The sequence below is a fragment of the Cyanistes caeruleus genome, chromosome 6 (assembly GCF_971803275.1).
Source record: "Cyanistes caeruleus chromosome 6, bCyaCae1.hap1.1, whole genome shotgun sequence".
Classification (NCBI taxonomy): domain Eukaryota; kingdom Metazoa; phylum Chordata; class Aves; order Passeriformes; family Paridae; genus Cyanistes; species Cyanistes caeruleus.
The window spans coordinates 8,409,714-8,424,798 of NC_141706.1; the positions used below are offsets into that span (position 1 = coordinate 8,409,714).

The 15,085-nt window shown below is 53.6% G+C and overlaps 3 protein-coding genes across 6 annotated transcripts in view; 2 read left to right on the forward strand and 1 right to left on the reverse strand.

Annotated features, from left to right (window-relative positions):
- Window positions 1-13,915, forward strand: LOC111930589 (SITS-binding protein-like). Its single transcript, XM_086892094.1, has 12 exons — window positions 1-156; window positions 845-1,587; window positions 3,531-3,702; window positions 4,443-4,647; window positions 4,737-4,887; window positions 4,975-5,154; window positions 5,552-5,820; window positions 6,283-6,419; window positions 7,450-7,571; window positions 8,698-8,877; window positions 9,712-12,923; window positions 13,225-13,915. Exons 2-11 carry the CDS (start codon window positions 1,129-1,131, stop codon window positions 9,883-9,885), a joined length of 2,049 nt encoding a protein of 682 aa, XP_086748220.1. The 5' UTR covers window positions 1-156; window positions 845-1,128; the 3' UTR covers window positions 9,886-12,923; window positions 13,225-13,915.
- Window positions 11,483-14,394, reverse strand: LOC111930590 (uncharacterized). Of its 2 annotated transcripts, none has more exons than XM_023928677.2 (2): window positions 13,036-14,394; window positions 11,483-12,895 (listed from the first exon to the last, which is right to left on the reverse strand). In XM_023928677.2, exons 1-2 carry the CDS (start codon window positions 13,105-13,107, stop codon window positions 11,639-11,641), a joined length of 1,329 nt encoding a protein of 442 aa, XP_023784445.2. In that variant the 5' UTR covers window positions 13,108-14,394; the 3' UTR covers window positions 11,483-11,638. The 2 variants fall into 2 exon arrangements, with proteins under 2 accessions (XP_023784445.2, XP_023784444.2); XM_023928676.2 differs by having other exon boundaries at window positions 12,977-13,169.
- The window catches only part of DNAJC17 (DnaJ heat shock protein family (Hsp40) member C17), a 14,151-nt gene continuing 13,441 nt past the window's right edge, over window positions 14,376-15,085 (forward strand). For 2 of the 3 annotated variants that reach the window (XR_015287724.1, XR_015287725.1), the window contains exon 1: window positions 14,512-14,603. Coding sequence is in view for 1 of the 3 variants with exons in the window: in XM_023928680.2 (XP_023784448.1) it covers window positions 14,526-14,603 (78 nt within the window). In the remaining 2 variants the exon portion in view is untranslated. Of the gene's footprint in view, window positions 14,604-15,085 lie in introns of all 3 variants that reach the window. The other variant, XM_023928680.2, reaches the window with a different exon arrangement.

Below are 15,085 nucleotides of genomic sequence, written 5' to 3' on the forward strand. Positions count from 1 at the left end.
GATCAAGTTCCTTCGGCTCCACGGGTCTCAGACACGGCCAGGAGGGAAAACCGCCCGAGAAAAGAGGAGGAAAACCTGCTGCTGGTGGGAAAGGCACTGGGAAAAGCATCGCGGACACTTCGGGGGCTGTGATAGCATCTCCGAACCTGCTTTTAGGTAAGGGGGTGATGGGGGGTGTAGGAGTGGCTGTGCTGTGCCAGGGGAGGTGGCACCATTCCCAACCTGCCATCGGGCAGCGGGATGGGGCCTGGGATACAGGGACAAGGCAGTGTCACCCCGTGAAGCTGTCACCACAGGTGTCCCCTCACCTGGAGGAGCAGTCGGTGCCCGCTCCCTCGGGCTCAGCCAGCGCCCACACCCTGCCCACAGGCGCTTTTGCTCCGTGCGTTATCCAAACGCTTTTCCAGGGAAGAGAGACGGGAGATGGAAAGAGGATCTTGCATCCCCCCCTTCCTCGACCCACCCTGGGATGTTTTCCTGCACCCCTGGCTGCTATTTGCTGCTGCTTCCAAACCGAGCAGGGAAGTGATGCCAAACCCCATGGAGCAGCAGAGGCTGGAGCGCGGCCGCGATTCCCACTGTCCGTGGCCCCATCTCCCTCCCGGGCTCGGGGCCACGTGTGTCCTCCTCCTCCTCCTCCTCCTCGGTGTCACTGGGTGCTGCTGGCTGTGCCAAGGGGCTGAGCCCCTGGGTTTGGGCGCTGAGCCACCGTCACCGAGCCCAGCAGTGGGATTTGCTGCGGAGGAGGCTGTGGAAGGGACTCCCCTTACCTCGGGATCAGTGCAGAGAGAACAGAGTTGCAGCTTTCCTACTTTTAAACTATATTTTTTTCATATTTCCTTAGTATTTTGTGCATGCTTGTGGAGCCATCCCAGAGGATCTTTTGGAGCCATCCCAGAGGATCTTTTGGAGCCATCCCAGAGGATCTTTTGGAGCTATCCCAGAGGATCTTTTGGAGCCACCCCAGAGGATCTTTTGGAGCTATCCCAGAGGATCTTTTGGAGCTATCCCAGAGGATCTTTTGGAGCCACCCCAGAGGATCTTTTGGAGCTATCCCAGAGGGCTTTCTTTGCTGTGCTGCTGCAGGAGGGGAGAGCAGCGGAGCCGCGGCATCCCTGCGATCGCACCATGCCCCTCTCTCGCCACACCGGCCAAATCCCGGAGTCCACCTGGACCTTGGGCCTCAGGGAGATGACGGAGCCCTGGAAAGGCGCTTTGGGCTGCCTCGGCGTGGCCGTCTTCTTCGCCATGACCATCGGCATCATCTCGTGGCAGGCGCTGGAGCAGTCCCCGGAGGAGTGGGTGCTGCGGGGCCGGGATGCGGGGATGCTGTGGGAGCGCGGCCGCGGGGCGCTGCTGCTGCGGGCGCTGCCGGCCGGCCGGCCCGTGCTGGCCATCGCCGTGGGCAGCGTGCCGGCCACCGAGCCCCCGCCGCCCCGGGACCGCTGCTGGCACGACGGCGGCCAGTTCTGCTATTCCTGGGAGGAGGACGCCGAGCTCCGGCTCTCCCTGGAGCCGCCGGCAGCCCCCGGAACCGAGTGCTACGGCGTCCGCTGGAGCCCGCTGCGCCCCGACGTGACCCTGAAGGTAACGGGGACCCCTCTGTCCAGCTCCAAATCCTTTGGGATCCAACAAGGGAGGGCCTGGCCCGGCAATAATCCCCCAGCTCTGTTCTGGGGTCGCACTGTGGCCGCGGCTCCCTGTTTTCTGCAGCCTGAAGGCGCTGGGTGGGAAAAACCTTTTGGAAGCATGGTGCTCCAAAGCTGAGCCCCAAAATCCTGTGGCGGTGCCACGTTGGTGACCCCGAGGTGGGAGAGCTGTGTTTATATGGAGACAGAGTAAATACCCACTGGAGATGACAATGCTGGCGAGAGCCTCGGAAGGTCTCTTCCAACACAGACACAATGGGCAGCTCCCGCGGGATGGGAATAATCCATGTCCGCTGCTGCAAACATTTTTGGTATCATTCCCTGTTTTCTCCCTCAGCTAAATAAAAGCAGACTCTGGGAAGGAGCCTTAGGAGGGGAAGGAGAAGCGGTCAGAGCAGGGTGTACGGTTGTGGGGAGCCCTCAGAAGAGGGAGGGAAGCAGGACAGGATTGTCTGGGATGGAGGATTGTTTCCCTTTTGCCATAAATCACCTGTTGGCACCGTTTTGGGTGGGTGGAAGGTGTTGCCTGGGCACAAACCCTGGGTCTCCTCCACTGCCATGGGTGTGAGGCGTTTGAGAGGATGAGCGAGACAGAATAGGTTTTCGCCCACTTTTTTAAAAAAAAAAAACCAAACCCAAACCATTGGAAAATATGATCCAGCGAAATCTGAGTTAAGAACAGACTGTTTTCCCTCTTTCCCAGCTGGTGTAACGAGTTCAGCTGACACCTGGTACAGCTATTCCGAGCCTCCAGGGTTTCCACGTTAATAATTTACATCACCTCTCCACACCCCCTGGAGAGACTTAACCTCTCTGTGCCCCCGAGCTCAGGACTCCAGGAGGCTCTGAAGCCTTGGGATTGGGAATAAAGATGGGGTGAGTTGAGTGGGGGGTCTCCGGGTCCCCTCTGCCACTCCAGACCCCCTTCAAGGCCTCAGATCTCTGGGCTTTTGGGGAAGCCCGTCCTGCCTGGGAAGTCACGAGGACGCTAAGTCCTGCTGATCCTTCGATTTGGCAGAAAGGGGAAAGTTTGAGAAGCTTTGAAGTGAAAACTGATGATTTCTGGCAGGAGGCGGGTCAAGGATGGGGATGTCCCCCATCCCAAGGCCCTGTCATGCCTGCGAGAAGTGCCCCAAATCTCCAAACCGAGTCTCTTGAGGGAAATTCTTGTTATCAGCCCTCGGGAAAGAGGGAAGCTGTGCCTTGGGAGGGAGGATGTGTCACCCTCAGCACACTGGTGACATCAAGGTGAGGCCTCAAGATGGGGCTAAAAGCTCAGGTGAGGGCAGTGGCACTTGCAGATTCACCAGAAACTCTGGGGAGGGCAGCTAGAGAACTTGATATATGTTTTTTAAGTAAAACAGAGAAAAAAAAACCTAGAGAAAAAAATACCAAACTAAAAATACCAACAAAATAAAAAATCTGACCAAACCGAAGAAACCCCACTAAACAAAAAACAACCAACCAAACCAACAAACCAGAGTACATAGATTTTCCAGCTGGGTTTCTGAAAGTGCCCTCAGTGCATTTTAAAGCCATTTTCCTTGAATTTCCACCTCTGTTGTCCTGTCCTACAGCCACTCACACCTGTAGAGTCTCTTTGCTCAAACCTTCATCTTTTCACCTGCAACTCAGAGGTGTTTGATAACTGTGGTGGGTGTAGAAAGTGTGATTGTCGTGGCAGTTTGATTTTATTTGTGCTCCTCCAGCAAAAACTGACAGGCTTTGGGGAGCACTTCTTGCTGTCCCCTTTTTTAAAAGTGAAACCATAATTTTACGCTGTATGAGGGACACCTTCCACTAGCACAGTTTGCTCCCAGCCTGGCCTTTCTGCTTCCTCTGAGCATTCCTTGCTCTTTGATGATGCTTTCCTGGCTGCAGGATTGTTTTTCCATGGCCAATGTGTCCTGGTATGGAGGGCCAAGCATCCGTGCCCAGCGCTGGCCCCTCAACAGCGCCGAGAGCCCCGCGCAGCCCTTGGTCAGCGGCGACCTCAGCACAAACCCCGGCGGCTTTGGGCCTGTCCTGGAGAGGTATTTCCTGGGATCCACAGGTAACCACGTCCTTCCCTGTCCAGTGTCCAAGAGCTTCAATCCCTGTGCTTCTCTGCCCCTCTCCTCCCCTCTAAAGCAGATGGTTTAATAGCAGCGTAGATGTCCCTGGGAATAAAATATCCTGCAAATGTAGCAGCAACAGGCCACATGGATCCCACACCGCCTCATCCCTGTGGGAAAGGCCGTGATACTGAAGCTGAGTGCCTGAGCATGGGGTGGCCCAAGTCACTCCAGGGCAACCCCGCGCTCTCAGTGTGCCTGGTTTGTTTTTAAGCCCAGATCTGTGCCCATTGCTGCATCCCCAGCTCCACTCCAGCAGATTCGTGGCTCCCTGATGCTGCTGTGGAATGCTGGATTCAGGCAGGAGTTCAGCTGCCATTTTTAGACACATCTCAAGTGTCATTTTATGGGGTAGATTTGTATTATTCTGCAGAACATCAAACTTCAGCTATTACAAATTAATTTAATTGACCTGCAGCTGCCCTGCACTGCTGAGGCTGCTGAATGCCGAGCAAATAAAGCCAGGAAAGGGAGAAATGCAACCCTTGAAAGGCATTGGACTCTACAAGGGAATAGCAGGAGCAGGGTGGGGATGGTTGGCACAGTTGGATGTGTGGTGGGATAAACCCAGGAGGCCTTGGCACCAAGTTAGGCTCTGCCCCTCTCATCCCTGTGGCTCCCAGGACGAGGAGCAGCCGGGTGCTCGCTTAGACACCGTTTTCCCACTTTTCCCCTAAAGGAGTGACGGTGACTGTGGCTCCTGACGTGTCCCTGCTGCTGTCTCTGGAGAGCCACAGGCAGTTCTGCCTGGAGACGCCGGCAGGACGAGCGGAGGCCCTGCACTACCAACTCTGTGTCAGTGCTGACGTGGCGGCCGCCCGCCGGCACACGGCCAGCGCTCCGGCGGGAGCAGCTCGGACACTGCCGGACACCGCGCTCCTGGGGTGAGCTCTCCTTCCCACGATGGTGGGAACCCTTCCAAATGTCCGGCTCGCAGTCCCAAGCATCTCACGAGGAATTTCCCATCCTGCAGGTCTCCGATCTGGCAGTACCACGGCCCAGAAGCTTCTGCTGCCAAAATCAAGCGAGGCCTGAGGTCTCTGGTGAGGAGGCTGAAGCGGCATCGCCTTCAGGAGGGCGTCGTGGCCCTGGGGGAGCATGGCACCGCCGTCCTCGCTGCCGTGGTACGGCCGTCCTGCCGCCCTGTGGGCACACGGGAGCGTGGTGCTCCTCTCCCACAAAGCCCTTATGCCTGCCCTTCCCGCCCGCAGGACCTCGTGCCCTCGCAGCGCAGGAAGAGGCAGGCCCCGGCGCTGGTGGAACCTCTGGAGCTCTCCATCACGCTGTCCCCGTACGCCGGTGTCACCTCCCCGCTCTTCCTGCGCTCCCTGCGCGGCGGAGAGGCCACGGGATACTGGCTCAGCCGCCAGCCCCGACCCGGGGGCAGCTCGGTACGGGACCCCCTCAGCCCCCAAACCAAAATTAAAGCTTAATAAATCCCCTCAGGTTTATTATTTATCAAGGGACACAGCCTGATCCCGCTGTGCTGGGACACAGCAGGGCTGGGGGAAGCGGCGTCTTTCCTCGTTCCTACAGAAGCAGCTTTAAAACATCCACGTCCAGTGTTCAGAAGATTCCCCAGCTCCATTTTGTGTGGTCATTTTAATGATCCCTTTGCCACTAGCTCAGGGGTTTTTGGGGGATTGAGGGAGAGTTTACACCGTGATGCGCTGCACCGTGACAGTGCAGGGTGGGATGAGGGCAGCATGGCATCCCCCAGCCTTGCACCCCAGAATCAGCAGGATATTCGATGGATCCGACAGGGATTTCAATCCTCCTCCTCTGCAGATTCCGCTGCTGACCACCTGGAAGGGGCAGCTCTGCGCCCGCCTGAACGTCACCAGCGAGGCAGCGCTGGGCTGGTACCTGGCTCGCGCCCGGCACCTGCGGCAAGCCCTGGGGGCCACCTATGTGGCCTTTGAGGGAGTCGAGGGCAATTCCTTCCTGGAGCAGGATGTCCCCGCTCCTGCTGAGCTGGCAGTCGATGGATACACCGAGGTGCTGGCAGCAGCACTGGCAACACTGGGAAATGGCACCATCATCAGCGCCGGGAGCAGGTGGGCACCAGGGAGAGGCTGTGCTGGAGCCGACAGGCACAAGAGCTCGCTGGGAGATGGCTGAACTGGTGCTTGGAATATGTTCTTGGTATTCTGAGAGGTTTCTGGGCACCCAGGGAAGCAGTGATGAAGTGGGCTAGGGCAGTGTGTTGGAGCCAATGATCCTTGTGGGATCTGAGAGTGGTGTGGCCCCGGCATAGGGTGCCCAGAGCAGCTGTGGCTGCCCCGTCTCTGGAAGAGTCCAAGACCAGGTTGGATGGGGCTTGGAGAAACCTGGGATAGTGGAAGGTGCCCCTGGCCATGGGAGGGGGTGGGACTGGATGGACTTCAATGTCTCTTCACACCCAAACCATTCTGGGACTATAATCTGGCCCAAATGACTCCCAAGCCAGCTGGGCATCATGGAATTTCAGCTCCTGCAAGCCCTCTAAGCACCTTGAAGGGTTTGTGTTGTTTCCTCAGATCCAGTCACCTCCCGCTGTTTGTCCAGATGAGGCCCCTGCGCTCCGACTGGAGCCATGCCGGGCTGAAGGGGCTCATCCCCTCCGTGCTGCACTACAGCCTCCTGGGCTACAATTTCTTCATCCCTGATGCAGTAGGTAAGGATTTTTCATTTTCTCCCCTATTTCTGACTTCTCTGCAGTGAATTCTGAACCCTTTTTCCAGGCATGGGAGGTACGTTTGCACCTTAGGTGTTCTATGGGATGGCTTGGAGCGTTTTGCTCCCCAGTTTTCTGTTTTGCTGGCTTGATTGGGATGAATGTTACCAGGAAGAAAGTGAGGAATTAAAACCAGAAGAATCTGCTGCAAATATTGCCAGGCAACTCCAGCAGCAGCTGAGTCTCTGGGGATGCTCTTCCCAGAGTTCCACCACAGCCCACTCCTGCAGGGCTTGGCTTGGGCTAAATCCCACCTGGCACAGCCAGGATCCAGGCTACTAGCTGGGGTATGGATGTTCCTAAAACTCAGCAGCTCTGCTCCAAGTCTGTATTTCTGCTCCAAAGCAAAATGGCTGCAGAAATCCTGAAATAAAAGCATTATAAAAGGGCAAGAAACAACCTTTAATCAGGGTCAAGTGGATCCATTTCCCTTTTTCTTGGAGCTGATGGAGTTAGTGGTGGTTAAAACATGCCCTGAGTGCGTAGAAGTGTCAAACGTGGAGAGCTGAGCTAAACAACAGCCCTGAAATAGGGTTGAGAGCAATATTTCAATTTGGCCTCTAGTTTTAGCCTGTTTTCCTTAGAAAATGAAGCTCAAGCAATCCCAGAACAGGAGTTTGCTTCCCAAAGAAGTGCTGGAGTCCTTGGCTTGGATTGATGAGAGTGCAGATCCTCCTGCAAAGAGAGAGCTGGGCAGTTTGCTGCCAGGGGTTGTGTCCCAACAGCCTGGGAGCTGCAAGAGTTGGGAAAAGCCTCTGGAGGAAACAGGAATTTGTGGATGGCTGGGTGAGCCCTCAGCCTTGGGGGATTTGTGCCATTTCCAGGGAAGCTGTGCCAGGTTTTCAGAGCGATGGCTCCCAGGGATGCTCTGGCTCCCAGGGGTGCTTTGGGCACTGGAAGGAACTCGGAGGTGTCCCAAGGACCTTTTCATGCCATGTGAGGCCCTCGCTCCAGCCCCATGTTCCTGCAGGAGGGAGCGTGGCTGGAGCCACCCCGGGGGACCCGGAGCTGTTTGTGAGGTGGCTGCAGATTGTGACATTCCTGCCGGTGATGGCCTTTGGGACCCCGCCCTGGCTCTGCTGTGATGCCTGGGTACGTATCCCACACTCCAGATGGCAGAACACCGGGATTCTGACATGGCCAATGCCTCCAAAACCCATGGAAGGCCTGGCAGGGATCTCCTACCAGCTGCTGTTCTCAGCTTTCCATTGAAGTGGGAATAAATCCATTATCAGTGGGTTTAGGTTGAAGTACCAATGGATTTAAATCCAATGGATTTGTACCTGTTATCAGTGGATTTAATTATATTTCAGTTCAGTGGATTCATATGCATTATCAGAGGAATCAAAATTATTAAGGTCCTTTATGAATAGATGTCCATTGATAAATCCATTTAAATCCAATTAATTACCATTATCAGTGGAAGTAAATCCATGTGCTCATATTCATTGTCAATGGATGTAAATCCATTTAAGTCCAGTGGGTTTATATTCATTATCAATAAATTTAAACACAATGGCTTTATACTCAGGATCAATACACTTCAATCCATTTATATTCAATAGATTAATGTTCAATATAAATGGATTTAAATACATTTAAGTCTAATAGATTCATATTTATTATCAATGTATTTAAATCTATTTGTATCCAATGCATTTGTAATCACTATCAATAGATTTAAATGCAATGGATTTATAATAATTGTTAACAGATTTAAATCCATTTACATCAAATGTATTCATATCCATTATCAATGTATTTTAAATCATTAAAATACAATGATTTTGTATCCATCAGCAGTGTATTTAAACCCATTTAAGTCCACTGGATTTAAATTAATTAAAAATCAACGATGGATTTAAACCTATTAAAATCCAATGCATTCATATCTACTATCAATACATTTAAATCCAGCCAATTTATAACAATTTACAATGGATTTAAAGCCATTTAAATCAAATTGATTTATGTCCATTATCAGTGGATTTAAATGTATTACCAATGGATTTATATTCAAATCAATTAATATCCAGTATCAACCCCATTTTACACCGTTACCTGATCAGGACAATCCAACTCAGTAGTTTTTCTTCCCAAGGGAATACAAATTTTACTTTTAAAATTTTAATTATTTATTGTTGGGGTTTTTTTTCCTCCGCCTGCTTTGCTGTTTCCTGGGCATCGGGCTCCTCATGGATTTGTCCCCCACCTTCAGGTCCTGAATCTGACCCGCCAGTGCATCCAGAGGCACCGGGACTTCGTTGTGCCGCTGCTCCTAAAATACAGCCAGGAGTGGCAGAGTTTGGGATACCCCATCTTCCGTCCTGCCTGGTGGCTCAGCCCCACGGACCCAGTTGCGTTCACCATAGAGGATGAGTTTCTCATTGGAGATGAGGTGGGAGTTCTGTGTTGTTCCTGTAAATCCAGCTCTGCGCAAGTACACACCAGGGGTTGGATTTGAGCAGATTTAAATCCAATCCAAAGCAGCTGAGTTTTGTGGGTTTGGGGTTTTTGCTTTTTGGAAAAGCTTGGCTTTCCTCCTGAAGCTCTCATTTAGGGCCCCGAGACCCTCTATCAGTTTTGGAAGTGAAATGATTTAGTAGGAATAAAGAGCCTCAGAATGTTGGGAACTGCTTTTGGGAACCACTTTTCCCATAAAACAAGAGAAAAAAATGCTCCCTGAAGGTGGGATTACATTGGCTCTATCCCTGGGGAGGAGGTTTTGCAAGAAACACACATTTCTAATGGGTTTTTTCATTCTGGTTTTCGAAAATATAGACTGGATGGAATCTTGGGACAGCTGCAGGCAGGGATGACCCCAATCCCAGTCAAAGGAATGTCACTGCACTGCATTAATGTTTTTAAACTGACAGAAGTCTGGGATAGATGGGATTGGGAAGGAACTCCCTGTGAGGGTGCTGAGGCCCTGGCACAGGGTGCCCAGAGAAGCTGTGGTGTCAGAAGACGTGTGCCCCATCTCTGGAAGTGTCCAGGGCCAGGCTGGATGCAGCTTGGAGTAATCTGAGATAGTGGAAGGTGCCCCTGGCCATGGCAGGGCGTGGGACTGGATGATTTTTAAGGTCTCTTCCCACCCAAACGATTCCAGGACTCCCTGATGATCATCTCATCTCCACATGTGCATCTTGGCTAATCCTCCATCTCCTGAAGTTTTTTTTGTTGTTTTTTTTTGTTTGTTTGTTTGTTTGTTTGTTTTTTCTTTTCCCTGCAGGTCCTGGTTGCTCCAATAACAGAAAAGGGACAAACATGGAGGGATATCTACCTGCCAGGAGAGGGGCACCTCTGGCTGGACACCAACACTGCCCGAGTGTTTGATGGTGGCACCACCCTCAGGAATTACTCTGCCAGCCTGGCTGAGGTGCCAGTGTTTGTAAAGACCTCCTGAGTCCAGGCTGGGCAGCTCTGGGACAGAGACCTCCAAGGGCAGCGCTGGCCACAGGCACTCGCTCTCCCTCAGACCTCCAGCCTCTTTGCACTTTTCCAAGATCCCTTTTTCTTTTGTTTTGTTTTGTTTGTGGGTTTTTTTATTATTATTTTTTATTTTATTTCAGCAGAAATGGTCTGAATTTTCTTACTTGTCATTATCCCAAAATAGTGGTTCTGCCACCAACATCCATCCACAATGAATGCTGCATTTTTTCTAGGGTTTTCCTCGTCAAATGTCTGTGTGTGTATGTTCAGGTGGGCATATCCAGCATTTTCAGGGCCCTGGAACCATGCTCAGAGAGGCAGGGAGAGAATTTCCCAGGAGATAAACAAACATCAGCATATACCTGAGGGGAAGATTTGTATTTAATGAAAAAAATTAAATCTAGGGGAAAAACTCCCAGGATAATTTTGGTGCCGTGTGTGGCCTCCTCCTGTGCTGAGCAATGCTTCTCCCACCTGAGGCTGTGTGTGGTTTCCAGGTAGCAAGAGCCCACCTTCTGAGTATATTAGGGAAAATGAGTGAACTCCAGGTGTATTTGAAGCAGGTTTCTGTGGAAGAAAAATAAATTTGATCGAGCAGAGGAGTGGCTCTACCAGAGCATGATGCAGATATCAAAGATCTTTACCCACCCCTGTGTGCCCAGGCTCCTGCTTTTCACTGTTTGTTGAATTTTATGGCTTTTTTCCAATTATTTCTTGCAGTGCAAGGGGGATCCGGTGTGACCAGCCTCCTTCTATCCAGCAGAGAATGTATCCATAGACAAAATCCACATCCCACATGTGGAATATGCATTTAGGGAGATTATCAGCTATGCTGATACCCCAAATTAGGGATCAATGGGACACCGCAGGATGATTCCTGCAATGGGATGATTCCAAAGGCTGGCATTTGGGGATAGGGGCTGGATGACAGCTGGGAGGGAAGTTTAGGGCAAGTTTTGGCCCTGGAGCTGGGCTGAATTGCATCAGCCACACCTTGGGTTTTTGGGGAAAATATTTCTCTACCAAGAGGTGGCTCTGCTGAAAAAATGCTAAGGGGTGCTAACTTCTCCTAGCAAAACTTCCCTGGAAAAAAGGTCGCACCAAGGGAAATATAGGCTGGATATTAGGAGAAGGTTTTTTACAGAAAGGGTGATAAAGCATTGGAATGGTCTGCCCAGGGAGGTTGGTGGAGTCACCATCCCTGGATGTGTTTAAAAAAAGACTGGGTGTGGCGCTCTGTGCCATGGTCTGGTTTTCGGTGTTAGGGCATGGGTTGGACTCGATGATCTTGGAAGTCTCTTCCAACCTAGTCATTCTGTTGAATTCTATTGAAAACTGAAGGGAAAGCAAAGGCAAAACCCAAGTCAGGTTCAGCCATGGAGAGACTGTGAGCACATGGAAGAGGAGAAGAGCCCCTTGGCTCCTTCCTTCTTCCACAGAGGCACTTCATGGTGCTGGGGGAAGCTCACAGAGGGACAGGATGAAGCTCATGAGGGCAACCCAAGGGCCTGGGATGCTCCAAACTATCTGTGGAGGCTCCTGAGGTGGCAAAAACACAAAAAGAAGGAGTGCTGGCTCAAGTGGCATTTGTTTATTTGCAGTAAGTCAAGCCCTGGAACGGGATGTCCAGGAGGGATCTGGAGGCTCCATCCTGGGAAATCACCAAAGCCTACCTGGACACCCTGGGCTGAGCCTGAGTGTGGCAATTCATGTTTTGGGAGGGTGGGCTATGTGTCCCTGCACTGGTGCCAGCTCCTCCCTGAGGAGCCTGGGATGTCCTGCTGGGACGCTGGAGCTTGTCCCTGGTCAGCATTCCAGCTCCTCCAGCGCCTCTGGTTTGTGGAGTGGTTGCGGGGCACCATTCCCTGGGAGGCTCTTTGGGAGCTCTGGCCTCTCCTGTGGGATCTGCCCCGGGTTCGCCTCCTTGTCGCATGCTGTTGCCTGGGGGAATCCCAGTCTTCCCACTGGTGTCTCTCACTCCTCCTCGAGGGAGTGTCACTCTGGGACCTTGGAGTGTGTCTGTCATCATCATCCCAGCTCCTCCAGCGCCTCTGGTTTGCGGAGTGGTTGCGGGGCATCGTTCCCTGGGAGTTCTGGCCTCTCCTGTGGGATCTGCCCCGGGTTCGCCTCCTTCTTGTACGCCGTTGTCTGGAGGAATCAGAGTCTTCCCGCTCTCCGCGTGTCTCTGGGGAGATGTCTGTGGGGACATCGTGTTGGGGCCTTGGAGCGTGTCTGTCATCAGCATTCCAGCTCCTCCAGCGCCTCCGCCTTGTGGAGCGGTCATGGGAGCCTGTCTGGGCATCCTGGTCTCTAGGGGAGGACCTGCTCTGTCGCCTGTCCCAGCCATGGGAACGCTCCCTGTCCCTGCTCCACCTGCGGTGGCCCCATGGCTGCTCATGCTGGCTCCATGACCTGCTGGACCTGCCCCAGGATTGATTTCCCTGTGAGGAGGCCGGGATGGCCCATTCAAACCTTCGAATTTGTCCCTCTTCAAGTGCTTCCTCCCAAGCCCTTCTCTGCTGCTGCCACCACCTTGAGGAGTCGCTGCCTCGGGTGTGCCGAGACTGCCGGCGGCCATTGCGGGGCCACCTCATGGATCTCCTTCTCCTCCTCTCCCAGGGCCTGCCACGTCTGAAGTGTCCATAAAGGCTCCATGGCTGCTGTGCATAGTGGCTGCTCCATCTCTGCTTGCTGTTGTACACCCGGTCCTGCACCTCGTGGTACAGGGCCACGTGCTGGGGGTAGGGGTGGCGTGTGGGCCGCTGGCAGCGCGGGCACACGGCCTCGCCCAGGCTCCAGTCCCACGTGCACAGCTGGCAGAAGCAGTGCCGGCACGAGCTGGTGCACACGGTGCTGATGTGCTGGCACTCCGGGCACCCGGGATTCTCCTGGTTGCTGTCCTGCGGCGCGGCCGGGGCCGCCTGGCTGGTGTTGGCAGCAGAGGTGCCCGGCTCTGGAGTGTCCTCCTTCGATGACATCTCGCCCTGCAAGATGCACAAAGTCTGTTTGCAGGTACCTCTCCCCAAAACCCCACATCTCCTTGTCCCACTGGGGCTGCCCCACACCTCATCAGCAGGGCTGTGGTGGGGCTGGAATAGCGGTGTTTGCACCCCACGGGCCTCACCGTGGGATTGCGGCTCTGTGTTCCCTGTCCTGCTTTTGTGACATCGCCCATGTCCTGTGGCTGCTGTGACATCACTGATGGTGGTGTCACAAAGGGCCATTGGTGAGGTGTGGGACGGCCCCCAAGGGCTGAGGTGCTGTACTCGGGTTTTGGGACAGGTGTCAGCGGATAAATTTTGTTTCCTTGCAGGGCAAGAAGGTGTCACAAGGAGGGAGTCCAGAGAGGATCCTCAGGGGGAGGCCACAGGAGGTCCCTGAGGTGGCACCACGATGGTCACAGGAGGCCTCGACATGCCCAGGGCCATGGTTCATCAGGAACTGCAGGGTTAGGACAAGGGGAATGGCTCCAAAATGGAAAAGGGGAGATCTAGGTGGAATACTGGGAAGAAAATCTTCCCTGTGCAGGTGGTGAGGCCCTGGCACAGGGTGCCCAGAGAGGCTGTGGCTGTCCCATCCCTGAAGCATTCCAGGCCGGGCTTGGAGCAACCTGGGATAGTGGAAGGTGTCCCTGGCCATGGCAGGGGGTGGCACTGGATGAGCTTTAAGGTCCCCTCGAGCACAAATCATTCCAGGATTCTCATCAAGAAGGAGGTGGCAGCAGAGCACGAATGACACTGACGATGACTTTAGTCTGCACCCTGAGAGCAGAGCCTCTGCTTGGGTGAGGCTCCATGGAGACAGACCAGGAATCTTTCATTTTATTGCACTAGCTAAGATCACCTCTCTGAAACAATTAATTTTGCTGGAATCACGGCTATCCAGTTTTCTTCATGATCTCAGGTTGATCTCAGCTTTGTTGCTATTGTTGATAAAGGTAAGTAACCTTCAGCCATGAGGACACAAATCCTGCCAGAATAAAGGAGTAAGTGCTGAAAAATTCAGTATCCTGTGTGTGGGACTAATTGCATAGGCTTTCTTCTACAGTGCTCTTTTATTAGAGCACTGGGGGGAAAGGGAGGTATCATAGATCAGTAAGAAGACCAGAATTTCCCAAGAAGCTATGCCTTGGGCTGAGATGGATGCTCTTTCAGAACAACAAAAACAAGTATGTTTTTGGGAACAGGCTGTAGCTGGGCTCACACCACCCCGCCACTGCCACAGACTTCCCGAGGAGGTGGTGGAGTGCCATCCCTGGAGGGATTTAGTGCGCGGATGTGGATCTGTCCGTGGAACTAAGGCATACAGGGGTGACCTTGGGTCACAGCAGGATCTACGTGCCGTTAGCGCTAAGGGATCGGTGCCCACGCACGGCCCCACGGGACTTGTAGTTTTCACCTAGTTTCTCCCCGCTCTCAGCTGCCACTAAAGAACTACAACACCCAGCATGCCCAGCAAGGCTCTGCGCACCCTGACGGTCCCTGCCTCTGGGGCCGCGCGGTGCATCACGGTGCTTGTAGTCCAATCTTCCCGGGCGGCTCGTGGCGTGGCGGCGTGTGAGGACTACATTTCCCGGCGACCGCGGCGCCAGGAGCGGAACCGGGAAGCGCGAAGATGGCGGTGGATAAGGAGCTGTTGGAGCGGGACCTCTACGGGCTGCTGGGGGTCGGCGAGAAGGCGTCCGAGAAGGAGGTGAGGGGCGCGGGCGGCTCGGCTCCTTCTCCCCCCTCCCTCCCTGTCCCGGTGTTCTCGGGAGCGGTGTGTTCCCGGCGCGGCTCGTGCTGCTCTCCAGTGCTGAGCTGAGGGGCTGCTCCAAGCGCTGCTGCGGGACCGGGGCTGTTAAATGGAAAAAGCCCGTTTTTACTGAGGTTGGCTTTGTCATATCCCGGTTTTACTGGAATTGGCGTCATTCCCCCAATTCACCCCTGTGCGTTCTCAATCCTGCGGGGCGAGGCCCGCCTTTGGAGGAGGAGATGGCTGGGAGAGAGCTGCGGAGTTGGTCTGGAACGCTGTTGTTCTCGCTTTGTTTATGTGCTTCCAGAAAGGAAATTCCCGTGTTGATCCAAAAATCCAGTTGTTAGAGGTTTGTCCGAGTGCCCCAAAAGTCGTGTAGTTGATTTTGTGCGGTTGGAATTTCATGTTTGCGGCTCTTAATTGAATTAATTGGTTATTCA

Coding starts and splice junctions, on each gene's coding strand:
- LOC111930590 (XM_023928676.2), bottom strand. CDS start 13,135: ATGGCCCTTTGTGACACCACCATCAGTGATGTCACAGCAGCCACAGGA. Junction 12,896..12,976: donor ACCACAGCCCTGCTGATGAG/GTGTGGGGCAGC, acceptor TGCATCTTGCAG/GGCGAGATGTCATCGAAGGA.
- LOC111930589 (XM_086892094.1), top strand. CDS start 1,129: ATGCCCCTCTCTCGCCACACCGGCCAAATCCCGGAGTCCACCTGGACC. Junction 5,155..5,551: donor CCCGACCCGGGGGCAGCTCG/GTACGGGACCCC, acceptor CCTCCTCTGCAG/ATTCCGCTGCTGACCACCTG. Junction 8,878..9,711: donor AGTTTCTCATTGGAGATGAG/GTGGGAGTTCTG, acceptor TTTTCCCTGCAG/GTCCTGGTTGCTCCAATAAC.